The sequence below is a fragment of the Polyodon spathula genome, chromosome 8, assembly GCF_017654505.1.
Source record: "Polyodon spathula isolate WHYD16114869_AA chromosome 8, ASM1765450v1, whole genome shotgun sequence".
Lineage (NCBI taxonomy): Eukaryota > Metazoa > Chordata > Actinopteri > Acipenseriformes > Polyodontidae > Polyodon > Polyodon spathula.
In genome coordinates this window covers 7,239,499-7,259,636 of record NC_054541.1, presented here as the reverse complement: position 1 = coordinate 7,259,636, position 20,138 = coordinate 7,239,499, and the positions used below count along the sequence as shown (strand labels likewise).

At 36.5% G+C, this 20,138-nt stretch overlaps 1 protein-coding gene across 4 annotated transcripts in view; it reads right to left on the bottom strand.

The window, feature by feature from the left end:
• The window catches only part of LOC121319271 (tyrosine-protein kinase HCK-like), a 30,904-nt gene extending 11,964 nt beyond the window's left edge, over positions 1-18,940 (bottom strand). Inside the window, exons 1-10 of one of the 4 annotated variants that reach the window (XM_041256527.1) lie at positions 18,785-18,940; positions 16,474-16,613; positions 12,800-12,926; positions 11,336-11,375; positions 9,908-10,004; positions 6,767-6,865; positions 4,699-4,802; positions 4,034-4,183; positions 2,300-2,452; positions 1,919-2,101 (exon numbers count right to left, since the gene is read on the bottom strand). In XM_041256527.1, the coding sequence (XP_041112461.1) occupies positions 1,919-2,101; positions 2,300-2,452; positions 4,034-4,183; positions 4,699-4,802; positions 6,767-6,865; positions 9,908-10,004; positions 11,336-11,375; positions 12,800-12,922 (949 nt within the window). In that variant the 5' untranslated portion in view covers positions 12,923-12,926; positions 16,474-16,613; positions 18,785-18,940. Of the gene's footprint in view, positions 1-1,918; positions 2,102-2,299; positions 2,453-4,033; positions 4,184-4,698; positions 4,803-6,766; positions 6,866-9,907; positions 10,005-11,335; positions 11,376-12,799; positions 12,927-15,481; positions 15,543-16,473; positions 16,614-18,784 lie in introns of all 4 variants that reach the window. The other 3 variants (XM_041256526.1, XM_041256525.1, XM_041256528.1) reach the window with 3 other exon arrangements.
• Positions 18,941-20,138: the final 1,198 nt, after the last annotated feature.

Below are 20,138 nucleotides of genomic sequence, written 5' to 3'. Positions count from 1 at the left end.
TACACTTTTTTTTGTTTTGATTTTCAGTTGCAAAAAAAAAAAAAATAATCAAGCGTTGGTAAAAAACACATTTGCAAGCTTTATTTACCAAGCCGTTGTTCCCATTTGCAAAAATCAAACTGCTAGAGCAGCAATTCTCATTACGTGGCCCAATTATTCTGAGAGATCCTAATTTGACCCCGTACCCACTTCCTTTCTCCAAGTAAACTGCCTCCAGTCTGCCAGAGCAATTGCACTTTACCAGTCTAGAAATCAGAAGCGTTTGTGATTCAGTGACTTTGTAAGCTCAACAAATATTTGGGAAAAGGTGATAATACAATATAGTTCTGTGGCATAAACGTTTAATAAACTTTCACAGTGATTTTAAGGTTTCCCATGCATTTTTCCTGCTGCACCACGCATCCTTTACAATGCCTTTAGTATTGTATGCTATACTTTTCTAAGCCTTTACCGTACAACAGCATAATGCAATAGCTCAATAAATCAAGTTAGTTAGGCCCAATACACAATGTGTACTGCTTTATGTTATTTATAAGTTAAAAAATGCTACTCTTGTCTTGCGACGCATTTTCTATGTGATATTCAGAGATACAAAACAAAACTCTGCTATGTACTATTTGCTTCCTGTTGGTCAGACTAGTGTGAGGCTTTTTTCTGTATGTGGTTTACAGACTTGCTATATGAGCATCACAGAATTACACAGAGCGGAAGACACTAGCCAACAGAAAAAGTAAAAGAAGGCTAATTTAATTATTTAACTTGGCTGTCAAAACTCTATCCACTAAAATGACAAAATGAAAAACAAAACAACTCTGACCTGTAAGCAGTGTTAATTTTTGTATTATTTTTTTAGATTATTTTATCTTTTCAGAAAAATAAATGTGCAAATGTCTTCAGTCTTCGTGTGCATGTAAAATGCATGTCGACTTTTTTAAGGCATACAAACTTAATGAAAGCAGAACCTCTTTCATACATGAACCAATGTACCCTTTAAAGAAGTGATAACCAAGGTTTTAAAACTTACTGTATCACTGGTACCCCTTTTAGCATTCTAAACATCCTTACTTGAGTTTTTTAAATGACATGATATTCATATTTTTGATTGAGCTTTCAAAGTTACGTAATCACATCCTGGGCTGTACCTAGCATGGTCTGACTGCAGCCAAACCATAGGAGTGAAACTGACCTACACGACAGGAAGTGAGCAGCAGGTACCAGGAAGTGCACTGTTAAACAATAGTTTTCTGGTTGAAACTCCTGCAAATCTAGAATGAAAGTTGTTGCCAATAACAATTGATTTTATAAACTTGGTTTATCGCTACTTTAGGTTGTGTGCTACCACACAAATATTTAGGGTTAGGACCTTGTTCACTATGACTCAATACGTCTGCCCCTTTTGTAAAATTGGCACAGAATGTATCCAGTAGCCATGACACACAGGCGGTTCAATACAATAGGGTATATTTAACTTGAGCAGTGCAGTAAAAAGCAGTTGTGCAATGGTGGTCAAGAACAATGAGTAACCTTGTACGAAGGTAACCATTCTTAACATATTTGTGTTTGTTTTTTTTTTATCACCAGAACAGAAAGAATAGAAAAGCACAGAACACTTGTGGGACCTACTATGAAGCAAGTCCAGTGGCACATTTTCTGTTAAAACACTTTAACCCTAACAAGAAACAACTGCTTTTACAAGTTGGTGAAGTTATTTCACTGTTAGGCGCCATTATTATTATTATTTATTTTTTTAAACTTGTATATCATTAAAATGGATTTATTCCTTTGAGTACATTTGCTTTACCTTTGCTCTTGGCTAAAACTAGGGCGCAGTAATGACTGAAAATGAAAAGTCTGTGAACGGTTCATTCTCACTTCAATGCAATGATCAGACAGACGCATGCTGGAGCGATGCACCCACCTTTCTCCATGAACTCAGTGATGATGTAGATAGGCTCCCCCTTAGTGACTACGGCGTTGAGTTTCACCAGCTTGTCATGCTGCAACATTTTCATCAGGTTCGCCTCATCTAGGAACGCCTCCACTGACATGGTCCCTGGCTTCATCGTCTTCACTGCTACCTTCGTGTGCTTGTTGTACGTGGCTGAAGGCAAAGGATCAGAAGAGGAGGAGTCAGAAAGTGCAGTAAACTGTAAACAGTAAGCTGTAAACTTGTAGGAGGTTCATCCAGATTCAGACTAAAAATAAACTTTGTTAAATCTTAGACACACATTGTCTTTTTAGTGCTTCTATAAAAACATTTATAGAACAATAGAAGCTTTTTTTTCAAAGCCTGACCTACCCATCCACACCTCCCCAAACTGGCCTGCCCCCAGCCTCTTTTCCAGCTTCAGAGACTCCCTCGGGATCTCCCAGGCGTCCTTCTCCCATGGCTTCTGAGGTTTCAGGTTGATACACGCCACCGTGAGGGCCTGACACAGACCATCCCCCTGTCCTAAACACCCAAACAAGATAAAGACGTGAGCGTGACAGCTGAACAAGTCAAACAACAGAATATCAGCTCACATAAACACCCGGGTTCTGATACGATCAAAGAATGTTGTTACCTCAGTTTCGATAACCAGTTCTCTAGTACAGTAGATGGAAAATTCTAAAGCATGACACATGTACAACTTAAATTCATGTCATGGTATTTTAATATGAAGAAGTTTAATGCACCTAATTAAATAGATATTTACTGTGTATGAATTCAATAAGAAAATTGTGAATTATTTATACAAAATGTTATTTGCATATGATGATTTTTAAAGGCAGAGCAATAGTTTGCATGCAGTGTTATAAACGTAGATAAACATCCCGAGGCAACTTTTACGGTTAATAAACGAAACGGCCAGCCAATACAAGATACAGGCTCTGGAACCAGTGTGAGGTCGCTGAAGAGTGTAAGTTAAACACAGTTACCAGCCACAACCTTACTGAATTCTTAGACAGCATCCTAGAAAGAGAACATGCATTTTTATCTGGGCACCTAGATAGTGAATTATCAACCTGAAGCATAAACTTTTGTTAAACTTTGTTTGGTTAAAGGTAGGGAAGCTCATTAGCGTCACAGATACAAAATATTTACTCTGTTATTGCCAGTTAATATTGCATTATTTCACAATAATGATGGCGTTATTTCAAGATAATATTGCGTTATTTCGTAATAAATAGATAGTTTGGGTAATTCACAGTACTCATACCACTGTTCTCTTCATCGTGTTTTAAAATGGGTTGCATGGTTGTATTTAATGATAAACCAGAACAAAGTATTTATTGTATAGGTCCTCTAGGGGTCCGGACACACAAAAGTTTGTAAACCCCTGGTCTAATCTATGTGATCATGTAATGGAATGAATGAAAATGTGCATTCATTTACTGCAATAACAATATTTTTTCAAAAACTGCAATATATGTTATAGAAAACTGAATGTGTTTTTTTTTTTTCCCAGCTAAACTAGTTATTCCGACATGCACAAACTGACACCAATGCAAGCACATTTTTCACATTTAGGGAACTGTGATAGAGACACTTCACAGCTTCTCACTGTTCAGCTGAACTTCACTTCTGCGACACTATGACATCTTTATCGCTGATGAAAACTATCTCTGAATAAAGCAATATTATTCAGCAATATTACCTTGTAAGCAATAAATATTATGTTACTTGTTCCTCTGCTATTTTATTAAGCAGAAGATCTCTTCTTTTTTTTTTTTTTGCTGCGGCTGCTTCCTGTTACCTAATCACTTCCTGTGCCGTGGGCCAGCTTGACTAAAATGGTCAAACTGCAATCATGTGGGGTCTATTTAGTGGCAGATCTCATTGCTATCTCCATTGAGTTTATAAACCTGCTTTTCTGCAGACTTCATTTGACTATTGTATGTAGTAATGATAATAAGATGGTCAATAAATGACCTCTGGAGGATAATACAAGTAGGATCAATATCCAGCTGAAGGCTGGATGTGTTCAGATCATTACAATGTGGATCTGTAGCTCCAAGCCCCATTCAGTCTACTGGCAAAGCCAGTACTCACTCTTGTAGTGGTTGATGAGGTCCTGCAAGGTGAGGAACGTGATTCTCGGGGAGATGTAAAAGCCTCCATTATCCAGCGTTCGGATCTTGTAATGCTTCACCGTGTCCCCAGACTGAGTGTCACTGTCTCTGACTGACAGAGAATAGCTTCCTGCCAATGAAAAAAAAAAAAAAAAAAAAAAAAAAGATACAGATCAGGATAAAACAGGGACTGACACAACACTGTACTGTAACAAAGAAACTGATAAAACAACCTGGGACATCACGAGACAGGCAATATTTCAGATTTGGTTAAGAAAACACTTAGGGCGTCTAGACAGAAAGATCAAGATAATTTTGTCACACAATTACCAGTAGGTGTTGCCATTAAATACGATAAAGGGAGGCAAGCCTTGGACATAAAGGGGATTCCTTTGAAAAAGTCACTTACTTTAGGCACAAAAAACATTCAAAACACCTTGGTGCTTCCTAAGACTGATAAGAAATCATCTAACAATGTCTAATACATGTCTGAATCCATCCTCTATAGATACCACACTTCAGTGATAATTACAGGGCTCATGGAGTTCTCCTTATGACATTTCCTAATCAAAAGTGTGCCATTTTCTTTGAATCCCAATGGAAGTCAATGGCAGAGAGAATGACAGGCAAAGTCACTGAACTCACCTTTGGTTGTCTCGCTGTCTCGGATCATGAAGGAACCGGTTTTATTTCCAGGTGCAAGAAGCTGTCTTTCAGCATCTTTACGACTAACACCTTTAAAGAACCATCTGAAGGAAGTAAATACGCAGTTATTTACTATTAAACTGATACAAATTCATAATACATTTGAACTGAACCAGAGTAAAAGTCTAGATGATTCTGTACTTTTTTTTTGTGGTGGGCTATATAATAATCTAATATATATATATATATTATATATCTATAATGATAGATATATTAGCTCAAAGAGCCAGCTGCCCAACGTTTCGATATGTTGTACATATCTTTCTCAAGGGAGCCTGTGTTTGAATCAAAACATTATAGGTATTTATAGGCGTTTGACGGCATGACAACTACTTGTTATTGTTTATATTCAAATCCGATTTATTCTTACATGATGTAATAGTGTTCCATATATTGTGACTATATTAATTTTAACTTATATTATATTATCATGCAATGTTGCCTCTGAGGATCAGTCTTGATTTGGTCTCCCCAGCGCATCAGCATGCACAACTTTTGAATTAATTTTGTTTATTTAATTATTTTTAACTTTTATATATTTATTGGAATTAATTAGTTCATTCTTTTCTGTTGAGTCCCGCTGTCATAACTGTGTTCAGTCTATTTATCCATTTACTTTCTTTCTATTTCTGTCATGTCCTTGACTGGTGAAGTGCTGTACAATTGGTTCACTCATTTTTTTATTTCTAATTAATGAAAGGTGGTTCTGAATTCTTTTATATAAAGTTGTTCCAGTCTCTCCAACATATTTTATTTCATCACATTTTTCACAAGCTATTCCATAAACAACATTGCTATTTTTACAGTAGATATTAGTATTTAGTGGATATGTGTTGTTCTTATGTTTAATTATATTTTTACTTTTGTATATGTATTTACAAACTTCACATGTACTAGTGCAAGTATTTGTAGAACCTATTTTATCAATTACTCTTTTATGTTTACTGTGAACTAAAATGTCACCTAAATTAGCTTCTCTTTTGTGCTACAACTGGGGCCTTAAGAAATACTCAATCTGTATAATTTTTCTGAATTATGTAGAATCCGCAAGTGTTTCCAAACTACCTTAGAAATATTGGGCAAAAGTTTAGTCTCATTACTAATGGGACTCTTTTGACCTTTTTATCTCTATTTTTTTAATCTAGTAGATCACCTGTTTTTAGTTTACTCTGTTTATAATTCTTTCTTTGTATCCTCTTTTTTTAAGATTTTTTTAATACATTTCTTTGTTTTACATAGTCACTTTCTTTAGAGCATATTCTTATTCCTAGACCCTTTGGGATTTTCCTTTTAGTGTGTATTGGATGTGCAGAGGACATGTGTAAATACTGGTGTCAGTAGCTTTACAGAAGAGGTCAGTCTTAATTGAACCTTCTTCAAGTTTTACTATGGTATCTAAAAATTATATTTCTTTTCTTGTCCATTGAAGGTCCACCTTAATATTACTGTGTATTTCATTTGCCATTTTATGAAACTGGAAAAGACATTCTTCTCCATGTGTCTAAACCCCAAAAATATTTACACACCGAATGTATTCTAAAGGTTCTCTTTCTGATTTTCTAAGTACTTGCTCTTCCCATTTCCCCATGTATGTACTGGCAAAATGCATTCCTAACTAGTCAGTCATCTTATTCTTAATTGTTCAAGATCACTCTGTTAAAGTGAAATAAGCCTGATCTGCAGTCTATATTATTAAACTATTGCACTTACGATTCTCTACTAGGCCACCCCTTAAATTTGCACACTGAGTGACATGGAATTGCGCTGGGGCTAACCTGGAGTCATGATACCAAGCAGGTTGGTTGTAATATTACTTGCAATCAGCACTTTCTTTGTACAACAAGTAACATGAATAAGTGGGGTAGACAATTGAACACTGGAGTAAATGCTTTGAAAACATGACTCATTAGATCCTACTATCATGTGATCTTCATACTGCATGCTATACAAAGAATAGCATGATGCTACATCTAGATGGGTATTGTGACAGTCCATTAGTGACACCTACTCCTCGCTCTCCAGTGAATTGACCTTGGCACAATAGTTACTGGGAATGTAGCCCTCCTGCCCGGTGATCATAGACCTGGCACTCCACCATTCACCCGACCTGCAACGCAAAGGGAAGGGTTACTTGAGCATTCTACAAAGAGCAATTTGGGTCATGCAGGGAGGCCATGTGACAAATGAGACACATTCAATCTACTGTAATACTAAATAAGATGTAGCAATGGCACTGAGTTTTATATTGTACACATGGTGATGCTGTGATGGGACAACAGATAAAAAAAAACAAAAAAAAAACAGGCAGTCCCACAAAAACATAGACAATTTGCGCATCTGCACTGGATAAGCTAGCAATACCCTCCACTGTTTTGATATTTTTCTTCATATGACCTGGTTCATTAATCAGCTGCGGGCTTGCTATCAGAATAATTTCCTTCCCTGTCACTTGTGCTTTTCTCAGTATTGCAATATACACAGTATCGGCAGAATGCTTCTTTTAGAAACCACTCTCAGCTTTGATGCATGTTTTCACTGTGTTACCAAAACCGGAGGCTGAGAAGCAGTGAGATGACTGTTGTAAAATGTGTTTTATAGCACGAGGCAGTACCTTACTGAGAATGCAATAAATGAAGGTGTTTGCTTACAGGTTAGGAATTGACTCAATCAATGTTGCCAGTTGCCATGGTCACTTTTGCAAAGACACCTTTGCATCTTGCTTCGACATATCTAACACTATGTTCCTTGTAGCTCAAATCACCAATGCAGTGAATGTTAATACTGACATTGTCTGGGCAACATTTTTGCAGATAAGTATTATCAGTAAGGGAGAGACAACCAACATCATCAGAAAGGGTGAAAGTGTCCAATGATTCCACTGTGGAGGAGTGTGGCCCTTTTGAAAGAGTACAGTTACTGTACTGCAGTGCCTCAGTTGAACAGTCACACAGGTACCATAAAAAAAAAAAGTTGTGGTAAGAAAAGGAAGTGCATGTTTGCATGTGATTCCTGAGGTGGTTTGACTTGGTTTACAGTTCTGGTTTGTGCTTGCTCTTAAATCTGATTACTACTTCCCAGGGCTTCATTTGTATTGTATCGCACCAGATCTCAGATCTGGTACTTTTATTTCTGACAGGCAAGAATTCTATAGTTTGCTAATAAAGCACTTATTTTTTTTGTTGCAAAAAAGATGCTTTTCTGTTCCCTGAATTGAATGACAAAAGTCTACTGTAACTATATATTTTAAGAAGTAATCAAGGATAAAACTAACGCTCTTAGCAACAACAGTGTCATCGATGCTGTTCATAGATTAGTCAGCCTGCCATGGGTACTTCTGACACGTGGCTGTGAAGACTATAGTATAGTAATCAGTCTTGACCTGCCAAATCCAACCACAAAACTTTGAGTCACAGGGAAAAGGCCATTAAATGCAATACACTCAACAAGTCAATCAAATCAAACATACAAAGCACAGTCCGTGTATAATTCTGTGCTTGTAATATATGTATATATACAGTGCTTATAGAAAGTCTACACCCCTTTCAAAATGTTCCCCTTTTGTGAAATAGCCTGGAACTAAAATGCATTTATATATATATATATATATATTTTTTTTTTTCTTCATTTATCTACACATCCAAGTGAAAAAAATATTCTAGCAATTTGTAGAAAATTAATTAAAAATAAAAAGTGAAATAGCTTGGCTGGATAAATGTCCACCCCCCTTGTAATAGCAATCCTAAATTAGCTCAAGTGTAACCAATCGCCTTCAGAATCACACACCAAGTTAAGTGGCCTCCACCTGTGTTAAACTGCAGTGATTCACATGATTTTAGGATAAATTTAGCAGTTCCTGTAGGTTCCCTCTGCTGGGTAGTGCATTTCAAAGCAAAGACTCAACCATGTGCACCAAGGCGCTTTCAAAATAACTCTGGGACAAAGTTGTTGAAAGGCACAGATCATGGGATGGGTAAAAAATATAAAAGGCCTTGTCTATCCCTTGGAGCACGGTCAAGAGGATTATTAAGAAGTGTAAGGTGTACTGCACCACCAAGACCCTGCCTAGATCAGGCCGTCCCTCCAAACTGGATGACCAAGCAAGAACGAGACTGACCAAAGAGGCTACCAAGAGGCCATGGCAACTTTGCAAGCGCTACAGGCTTTTATGGCTAAGACTGGTCAAAGTGTGCATGTGATAACAGTATCCTAACGCTCCATAAATCTGGCCAGAATGGTAGGGTGGTAAGAAGGAAGCCATTACTCAAGAAAGCCCACCTTGAATCCTATTTGAAGTATGCAAAAAAAACACTCAGGAGATTCTGCAGCCATGTAGCAAAAAGTTTTGTGGTCTGACACAACTAAAATGGAACTTTTTGGCCTAAATGCAAAGCATTATGTTTGGCGCAAACCCAACACAGAGCATCACTCAAAGAACACCATCCGTACTGTGAAGCATGGTGGTTGCAACATCATGTTATGGGGATGTTTCTCATCGGCTGGGTCTTGGGCACTTGTCAGGATAGAAGGGAAAATGAATGGAGCAAAGTAAAGAGAAGTCCTTGAGGAAAACCAGCTGCCCTCTGCACGAAAGCTGAAACTGGGACGGAAGTTCACCTTCAGCATTACAACTACCCAAAGCACACAACCAAAGCTACACTGAAGTGGCTAAGGAACAAAAAGGTAAATGTTCTTGAGTGGGCCAATCAGAGCCCCGACCTGAATCCAAAATCGAAAATTTGTGACATGACTTGAAGATTGCTGTCCATCAATGCTCCCCAATGAACTTGACAGAGCTTGAACAGTTTTGTAAAGAAGAATGGTCAAATATTTCCAAATCTAGGTGTGCAAAGTTGGTTAGAGATCTATCCCAATTTATCCAATTATGATCTTTCAGTTTTTTATTTTTAATGTATAATTTTTCTCTCTATAAAAACTTTGTTCCCCTTAACAGTGTGGAGTATGGTGTTGTAGATTTTCATTTAAAATTTATAAATAACTTATATATATATATATATATTATATATATATATATATATATATAGTATATATATATATATATATATATATATATATATCATATATATATACTGACTGACCAACATGGTAATATCCGATTTCAAACCCAATCCCCCAACAGACAAACACTCACTTCTGTAAGACTTTTAATTTCTCTCCCTTCTTAAAACTTAGGTCCCCGTCATGTATGCCTTCATAGTCGTACAGCGTGATGACCACCTCTTCAGGACCTGAGGAACAAGAGAAAGAAGACACATCTCCAGGTGGAATAGTCCCTCCTTGACAAGCGGTACCATAATGCTAGGCAAAGGTAAGATCAGCCTGGCATTGTCAACGGTAACAAGATTGGAACTTTTGATCCAATGGTATAAAATACCGTTTAACAATAATTTATACAGCAGCCAAGTGTATGGTATCGCATGCACTAAATAACATTTTATTTAATAGCAAGCTATGGGATTTCTGAGTCATAATACCTGCAAGGTTTTGACAGTAGTAATTTACAGTTAATTCGTGAAGCAGTTTAAGTGTTATTTTCATAATTCTTCCATGCAGCCACACATTCACTGTCACACAACTACAGTGTACTTGAAACACAGTTTTTTTTTTTATTATTAGTAGTAGTACAGTCAGGGTTATTGAGAATGAGCTGGAAAAAGGTGAGATTTTCTCAGTTTTAGTGATTATGCCTAAAAATAATCCTGATTTTAACCCACGATGACACCAGCCACTTCCTACCAGCTTCCCCTTTTTTTCAGCGAGACATTTTTAAATACATATTTTGCCAAAACAGGTCATTCTGCTAACAGGAAGGCTGTCCAATAAGGTCCTGGACATTTGCCATTGCGGTCATCTGTAGTAAAGGCCAACACAGTGATGGCTATATGGACACTGGTGTGAGTAGCCATACATAGGTGAAGAAGCCAAATCGGGATAGCAATACAAACTCACAAGCAACAAACACATGAAGAAGTTGGAGTGACAGGGTAGTAAAAATCAAACCAGCTGTATAACAAGCCTTGAATGCCAATTTAAATCACAAACACATGTTTGCTACCAACGTATTCCAACTACCTGTGGGAAATTATACCACAGCTTGATACACGGCCTTTAAAACAACCAGACTGCATCTTTGTGTTCTGTTTACATAAATGATCCCAGAAAAAATAAACATTCAGTATCTTCTTTTAGAGTATTCCTGTAGGCAAGTAAATAAGTACTCATACATAGCAGAACCAGTTTCTAACTAAAATGGAACGCCTTCCTACTGTATATGATTAGGGAGGTGAAGTGACATCCTCTCATGTGCCAGTAGGGAAACAGATGGGGGACTGAATGAATGATAAAACTCTGCTGATCCTTCATTAACCTCTTAAACTTTCACCACTGCCTGTTCATAACAGTGCAACAACCACATCCTATAAGATGCAAGGGTTCCTGCACTGCATGTCAAATGTATAAGAAAGTCCAGCAGACAAACGTTTTGGCTAGTCCTTTTTCAGTGTGCGTTTGGTTGAGTGTTTTGAGTGTTATGGATGTACTGTGTGTCAGCAAAACTTACCGTCTGTTGTACACGGCAGATTTGATGAGCTGTTTCTGTTCTATTAAAAAAAAGAGAAAATAACCATTACAATTTGACTTGTTTACTAGCAAACCTTTCTTATTTCATTTGGGTGTTATAATTCTATTGTCTGTGCATATAGCAAAGCTGAACTGTAATGTCAGTGTAATCCTGTCGTGTTAGTCACTATGATCGTTCATCAGGTGTTAGTAAAAAAGAGAATTTTATGAACGTGGCAATTATATTACATCTTCAATTGTACACTGTTAAGATATCAAATCTCAAATCCTAGTGTCCAATTCAGTAAACGTATTAACTGTCCACAGATTAACACTTATTCAGGGTTGAACTAACTTATTCAGTGATGTCTTAATGAAGAATGAATGCTATAAAAAAAATGCTCTCCTATCCACACTACCTAAATAAGACGTGATCAACATTGAAACCATGTGCTTGCCATTCACTTCAGTCCTAATTTTTCAAGAAGTGGCGATCGTGCTTATTATTTAGGCAGTGAGTTACTTCAGTTTAATGGGATGAATGTTTAAACTTATGGATGACATGTCTTCATATTAGCTTTGTTTATTGCATGAAGTTCTTAAAGGTAGTTTTCAAACTATCAAAATCCCAAGCCTGTGACATTAACAAAATTCCTGCTGACCTAACCAAAACCTACTTTGCATAATTAAAACGCTGTTAGACGTTTCTTTCACTTCCTTGTTGCTGCTGTTCGCATGACTCTTTCTCAAAAGTCAAGTTCATTTTCCAGTCAACTGTAATTGCAATGTGCTTCTATTTATACAACAGCAGATCATTTAAGAACATGTAAATTCAGTTTTTTAAAACATATGGAAGGCCTTAAAACTAAATGTCAGATTTTCAGAATACGTCCAAACAAAGACACCAAAATAGGTAAATAGGTAATACTTCTGTAAAATAGGTACAGATTTAGATCATCCATAAATGTTAACACTAATCTTAAAACCTGAGTTTCGTGGACCAACCTGCAGACATTGAAAACAACACTTCAGTCAGTGCTCTGATATGGTAATATGAAAGACACTCATATCACTGACCAGTTATATAACCGTGTACTACTACCAAGCCTCATTTTTAAGCGAGTGCAAAGCCATTGGTGGTCCAGTTCACTTTTACAGGATACCACATTTTTGGATGAACGGAATATTGGCTTTGAAAGTCTTTGCAAAGCTCGATGAGAGAGCTCATTTTCTGAATACAGCACAAAATGCATGAAATGTGAATTATTTGCTTGTGATACATTTTTTACCAATTAAGATTTTCTGATGAACGACATGAAATGATTAAAGCCACTTGGTTACTTCATGTTGTTGCTGACGGGTGGATAGCCCAGAAGATGCAGCACATTACCCTCCCTTTCCCCCATCAACTCGCCCCTCACCCCCACCCGCTCCCCTGCGTCCCCACTCCCAGATTCCTACTTACAGTCTTAATACCAGATGTGGGATCTTTCACATAATGAGCTTGTTGGGATTTACGTACTGAATCTGTTTTCATGATCTTCTCATTGCCAGGCACATGCTCCTCTTTTGATTTTGCACACCCCATCGTCCTGCAAAATAAAACAAGCCAAATGATAAAGCCAATTATTAGATAATTCAATTTTAGACATTAAAAAATCTTGAAAATGTACTTTCTTTCCGTGTGGATACAGCACAGCAAGAGCAATCGTGAAGCCACAGTATATATCCTAGCCAAGACTACTCTAAAGATATTTACAAGAAAATCAGCTAAAAAGAAAATTCAATAAAAAACTAAATACCAACACATATAGCAAACATGTATGCAGCTATTATTATTACTAATTTTAAATGTAAAAGGAAAGGCATTCTTGGTGGTTTCCATGTTATATCATGCCTATGATATTGCAGTGTCAGCTAAGTCTACATCAATAACAAGTATCACAACACATGAACAAGATATGGCCTTCAATAGCAACCTGATGTGATTAACCACCCCAGTGTGTGGAATAACCTGTATTAACATTTCCATGAAAAGTTTAATGAAATTCAGAAAAAGGTGCCTGTTCTCCACCACCATTTTGATCTCTCGCTAACTCCCACAGTAAGATCAAATCAAGATAGCTGCACTTAGAAGTATTGTATTAACGGCAGCATTTTGAATTGTAATCTATCTAACGTGTGAATAGGGTATTACCAGACTTACATACCAGTCTTTGTATGCATCTTTTTTTTACTTGGAGCAGAAAACTACCAAGTCTCAAAAAACATACCCAACATACATATGAAATATGATCTGCAATGGATGTCTAATGATAGATACACACAAGCATGGCATATCTATTGACTGTTTATTAACATGTAACTACACTTCAGCAAAGGGTTAACTGCACATTAATTAAAAACTTATTTATGACACTCAAAATAAAGCGCAACCACATATTGTCTGAAGTGTATTGAGTAAAACCGCACACAGATTCAGCACCGTGCCCATCAACTATCACTTAATACAGAATAAGAACTACAACACTGCAGTTCAAAAAGAAATATAAAACCTGCCAGAGTATGTTTTGTGATTAAGTATTGCTGATTTGAGGGTTAAGCTCTTAAAGTGCATTTAGTTTCCTGTGTGGTAACATAAGTTGATATGACATATAAGAGTATTTAAAAACAGTTGTTGCTTTTTTTTTTGTTTTTTTTTTTTAATTTAATTTAAGAAAATGATAATAGATGTTCCTTGTATTACTATATCCAGCCAAACTCCACAATCACTATCACAAAACACAGTGTCAGGTATAACAACTCAAAGCATAAAAAGTTTAAACTCCTGTCATAAATCTGGTGCTGCCATCACTGTCAAACTGAACCTCAACCTTCTAACGCAGATTATACTGAATTTACATGACATGAGAAGCCACTTGGAAATGTAGTCATCTCTATTGTTTGCGCTTTAACTTTTAAAACACTGAAGAGAATACATACAGAGGAGGCTCATGCTCGCACAGAAAGGCTCAAACTATATCTGTCAAATCAGTTTTTCAGAACACAGCAAAATGCAATCCGAAACGTCTATAGAAGGCTATGAATGCATTATGAAAGTTTTCTGAAGACTTGATACAAAAAGCCAGTTAAAGACAGCGGACAAACAAATGGATGGACAGACAAACAATAGTCCTCATTTTCTGACCCTATTAAAAGCACCACAGAAAAAAAACAAAAAACCTGGCTCAGCTAAATTGCCATTGCGCTGACTCTATGACAGCAAGGGTGTGCAGGCACCATGAAAAAATGTAATGTATTGTGTTGTATTGCAAGTTCCACACTAAGGCTGGATAACTCATTTTGAGATTGTTTAGTTCTCTTTTGAGGTTCAGATGTGTTTAGGTTGAAATATATCACGTATTACAGGCCATGGTGTTATTAGTAGAATAATGTACTGTATGTCAGAAATATATTTATGGAATAAGCCCAGTTACCTTGTCCAGTACCCTAGAAAGCCATGTTATTGTTTAAGGATTTTAGGATTGAGACGTCATTTAAAAAAACAAAAAACAAAACAAAACAAACAAACAAAAAAAAACTATATGAACATAATTTTGATCTTTTATTAAACGTTATGTAATCAAAGAAACAAACAAAAAAATGATATTGCAAGAAAATTTTACTGGAATCCATAATAGTAGTACAGAACTTCATGTTAGATTTCAAAATGAATGTGAGTGTGAGTGTGAAGCTGAGTGTGAGTGTAGTGTGAGTGTGTGATTGAGAGTGCAGTGTGAGTGTCAGTGTGAGTGTGATTATGAAGTGTCTAGTAAAGGCAAAGGGCCAGCCTAAACAGCAGTGTTTACGTCCAGAGTTATTTAGTTTGAACTGTTTATGTTGGCCCTCATGTTTCTTTGTGTTCGTTTTGTTTTGTGTTAAATAAAACCGTACACAGCGCTTACACTGCAGCATCTGTCTCTGGATCTGACCAGCCTTGACTGAAACGCTACCTTGCTACAGTTACACATACACAACATTGTGTCTAGATTACAGTATATGAAAACTTCAAGATAATAAAAACACACAGAGGACACTGATCATTTAATTTTAGCTATCTCTCAATCAAAAGGTCTGGCCTGCTCTTTCAAGTGGAGACTGCACCAACCGTCTGAACTTCTGAGTGGAGTCACAGTGTTTTTCCTAGACCTCTCTCGCTCTTTGCAGTGCTGAAAGAGTAAAATGGGATTGACTGACAGTAAACGAAATTAATTTAACGAAGCTGACACCTTCAAAAGAAATGCTTCACATTTTATTAAATGTGTAAGTTTTAGCAACGCGTCTTGTCACTTGTGATGAACAGAAACAACCACAAATTATAGATACACAGTAGAATGTATCTGACCTTCTCAGACCAGCATGACCACGAAATGAGCGGACGATCAAACAGTGGAACTTGCAACTCACTCCACCTCCCTTATAAAAGTCTCCCATGGTAATTCTGCACAGTAATTTTGCATTTTTACTTTGCTTCTTCCGTGATTATACAGCCCATAAATCATCTCAGTTTGATATATATTATTACTTTATTACAATACGTTGTGCTTTTACTGTGGTAAACCTTTATAAGAACTTTAGCTGCACTGAACTGGCGCAGAGGTGGCAAGAACAAGGTGCTGGTTTTATAGCTGAAGTCGACCACATTTTTCAAAACAGAATTTCCGCAAAATAAAATATTTTTAAGTGTTTAGAAAGTGTGACTGATTGTGGCTGTAAGAAGTACATTTTTTTCTTGCATTAGCATTATAGGATGCCTTAACCCAAGCCCAGAATGAAAGAACCAGTCAAAGCCCAGTTAAATAAATAAACAAAAGAATAAAGAACAGAAACATAGCACTAAATATACCAGCATAAAAAAACAGTAAAGTGTGTATTCACTCCAGAGAGTATTGCAAGGAAGCAGAAATGAAACTTCATTCAAGGTCAAAATGAAACTTAGTTAATTATAATTTTGGGGTAAAAGGTATTACCAAGGACGACACTGCATCATGTCTACTACTCTCCAGTCTAAATCAAGCCAAGACCATCTTGAATGTTATTAAAAATCGATATATAAATCAGACTACACTATAGAGTTGTAAAAAAAGTGTTTCTAATTACCAGAAAAATTGCGCAAAGCAGTTATCATTTAAACAAACTGCAAAGTCCAAGCCGAAGTCCAAGTCAGTGTTGTCCAATAAAAAATGACCTTGAGTCCATAACTCTGTAACTCAGCTCGGGAATGGTACTGATGAACAGGTCTGTACAGGAGCAAGGAAGGGGGGTGACAGGTCAGAGGCTGGAGAGGAGATTGTCGTTTCAAAGTGCTGCTCACACACTTTTACTAGCAAATTAAACAACAGATTAAAACAAATAAACAAAACAAATAAACTAAATACGGAATAAATCAGCTCCCAAGCAGCTGCTCTCCGCTCCTCTCCGAAACAAAGGATCTGGCTCCTCTTTTAAACCATGTTGCTGGGCTTAACTGATCATCAATTAATCAATTAAGATCCAGCCACTTTCTGCAGTTCCCCCTGGGTCACTAGGGGGGCGCTATCCCAGTTATTTTGCCACAGATTGTGCACTGGTATTGTTCAGGATACTGGGTTGCATAGCCCACTATTACTAAAATGAGCCGATGTCCCGAGTCCGTGCCATGCAAAAGACCAACGACATCTACTCCAATCAGATCAAACGGGCAATGGAACTAGAGCTGCTGTGCTAACATTTTGCCATGCAAGACCTCAGCTCTGCCACCGTGGGATTAAGAATATGTATGGAAACTGTATTGTGTTATACAGCTGGTCTGTGAACCTGCCCTTTATATGCCAACAGAAACAAAACCACCCCACATGCATGGTTCATGTTGTCTTCATTTGGAGAGAATGCTACAATTCTCATTAGCTTAGCCTGAAGCTGCTACATACTGTACACAATAAAAACACATATCTGATTAATTTTCCTGTTAATGTAATAAGGGATAAACTACTAAATGTTTTGTATAATCTTGCACCCACTTCTGAATTAAACTTGTTGAACTGGATCCCAAAATGTTAATTACAGACATATTGGGCCCCAGACACAAAACTTTAAGGACTGTTTCAAGGAATGCTTTTTCAAACACCTTTTTTAACTAAAGCTTGCCGTTCATGAAACAGATTAATGACAATGCTCAATCGTTATGATTCTGGAGTTTGGGGAACGTGCAGTGCCAGTCAGAAGCAGGGACCTCACTTCAGGGAGCTGTCACCGGAATGTTGACTATCGGTACCTCCAAAGGGTTGAACACGCGTGAGCAATGTTATCGGGTTGGACAGAACAGGAATACAGCAAGTGAACGTGTGCTTTATAAAGGTACCTCTGTCTGCAAGTTCCTCATTTACAATCAGCACATAATCAAATAACATTCCATAATAAAAAGTACAGCACACCAAAAAGACTACCGATATACTGCCAAGTTTGTACCACCTAACCACCAGCGCCCTTCATTATAGCGACTTTTAAAATGTAGCAAGTAACAAACAACGTTATCGTAGTTTTTGACATGTTTTAAGTGCTATATTAATAATGCGTAAAACCATTCATTAGGCACACTTAATTAAGCGTTTGTCGCCTGCTCTAGAATACAGTACAGTATATTACGGAAAAGGCGTTAACTATATACTGTATCTAATTAAGAATGGAAAAAAAAAAAAAAAAAAATTATAAAAATATATTTTATATCCGGAAAAAAAAAAAACGGTACATTAAAAAAGGCTTAACCCGCTAACATCATTACATCATGTTTCAGTAAAGTATAATACTAACCCACTGTACTTTTTTTTTAAATAATACTGTTATAATATTGGTAAAGAAATATCAGAAATATATAGCGTTTGTTTAGCAAACAAGTTAGATCGTTGCTTCCTCTTTTCTCTCGCAGACCACTGAACAGTTAAAAATATACCTTGAAACCAGACAACAACAATATATATATAAATATAAACCAGACAACACACATACTACACTTTTTTTCTAATCTAATATATATTATATATATATATATATATATATATATATATATATATATATATATATATATATATATACACACACACACACACACACACACACACACACACACACACACACACACACACACACAACACAATTATATATATATATATATATATATATATATATATATATATATATATATAACACAATTATATATATATATATATATATATATATATATATATATATATATATATATATATATATATATATAATTGTGTGTTGTTGTTATTTACTCATTTTTGTCTATGTACCCTAAGCGCTGAAGGCTGTTTCCTATAATACACTATACTGTAACGTTACCTGTAAGTAGCGGCTCTTCAATTTATACTCTACAGCATCCTGTCAATAGAAAAAAAAGCGAAATACTTACTTTTTTTAAAGTAACAGAACTCAGGCACGTCTAAACACAGACAAATCCGAGCAAGGTGCGTATGATAAATGTTCTCATATAAAACTAAACATTTCCATTCTTTAATTTTAAAACACAGCTAAAAGCAAGCGATCGACGACGTCAACTATTGTCATGCATAAGGAAGTGCGACTAAGAGCAAATTGGGAAACGCTTCAGGCTTGACTGAAGCTCAGTCGGCACCGCCCTGTTATGTTTACAATACTGTAATTTCACTTAGATTTGATACCCTGAGTTTTTTTTATTTATTTTTAAATTCGCTTGTTTTTAATAATTTACAATTTGCAATAATAAAGTTTGCAAGTAAAAAAAAAATACAAATAGATATATAAAATAATAACAATAATTCCCCCACACGATATTATTATTATTATTATTATTATTTATTTATTTATTTATTTATTTATATAGGGGTGTGTGTGTGTGAAGGAGAGTATTATAGGGATATATTATTCTGGCCACAACTAGAGCTGTTTTAATGACAAGATTTTTGTTTGTCAGTTAACGAATTAAAATTACATTTTTATAGTTTTTGTGATGATTGCAATTATTCCGAGTGGGATTACTATTGCAATTACTATATATTAGCAAACGTCAGCACCTTCTAGTGAACACCTACGCTGCATTACCAGCAATACAAAAGGAAGTTTGTGTTCACCAGACAGGGCTAGCACTTACCAACATAAATAAACAATATGCAGCATTGTCTATGGCTGGCATCTAGAACTGAAGAACAGAAAGGTACTTAACATCTTTAGGGAACTGGCCTCAATCATAATAAAATGGTCTCCATTTTCTGTTTAGTATCGGGTTGAGCAGCCATCACTGAGCTTTGAGGCATCCTTCCCACCTCATGCACTGCAGAGGGACCAGCTCTGGGTCTACACTGGATAACATGGTTTATAATGTTGATTAGTTATTAGATATGTATTTTGAGTCTCTCAGGGCCCAGGTGTGAGAGGCACAACACAGGACGTACTTTCATTCTTTGTCCTTGGAACCTCAGCTCTACACTACTTAGCCACAAACAAGAGACCTTTCCTCTGTACAGCGAGGGCCAACTCGTTTTGTAAGTCTTGCAATGCAGACATTTGCTCGACTGATAACTTCGGATGTGCAACAGTGATATGCATGGCTGTAGGTGTGTCACATGCTTTGTAATTGTCTACACCAAGGCTGCATGATCCACTGGTTGGCTGAGTGGACTGCAGTGCACCCTGGTTAATTCATCATTAGAGCCTCCATTAATCTAGTTCATTCATTATTAGGCAATGGTGACAGTACATTGTAAAAGTCCTTTAATTTCCTGTATGAG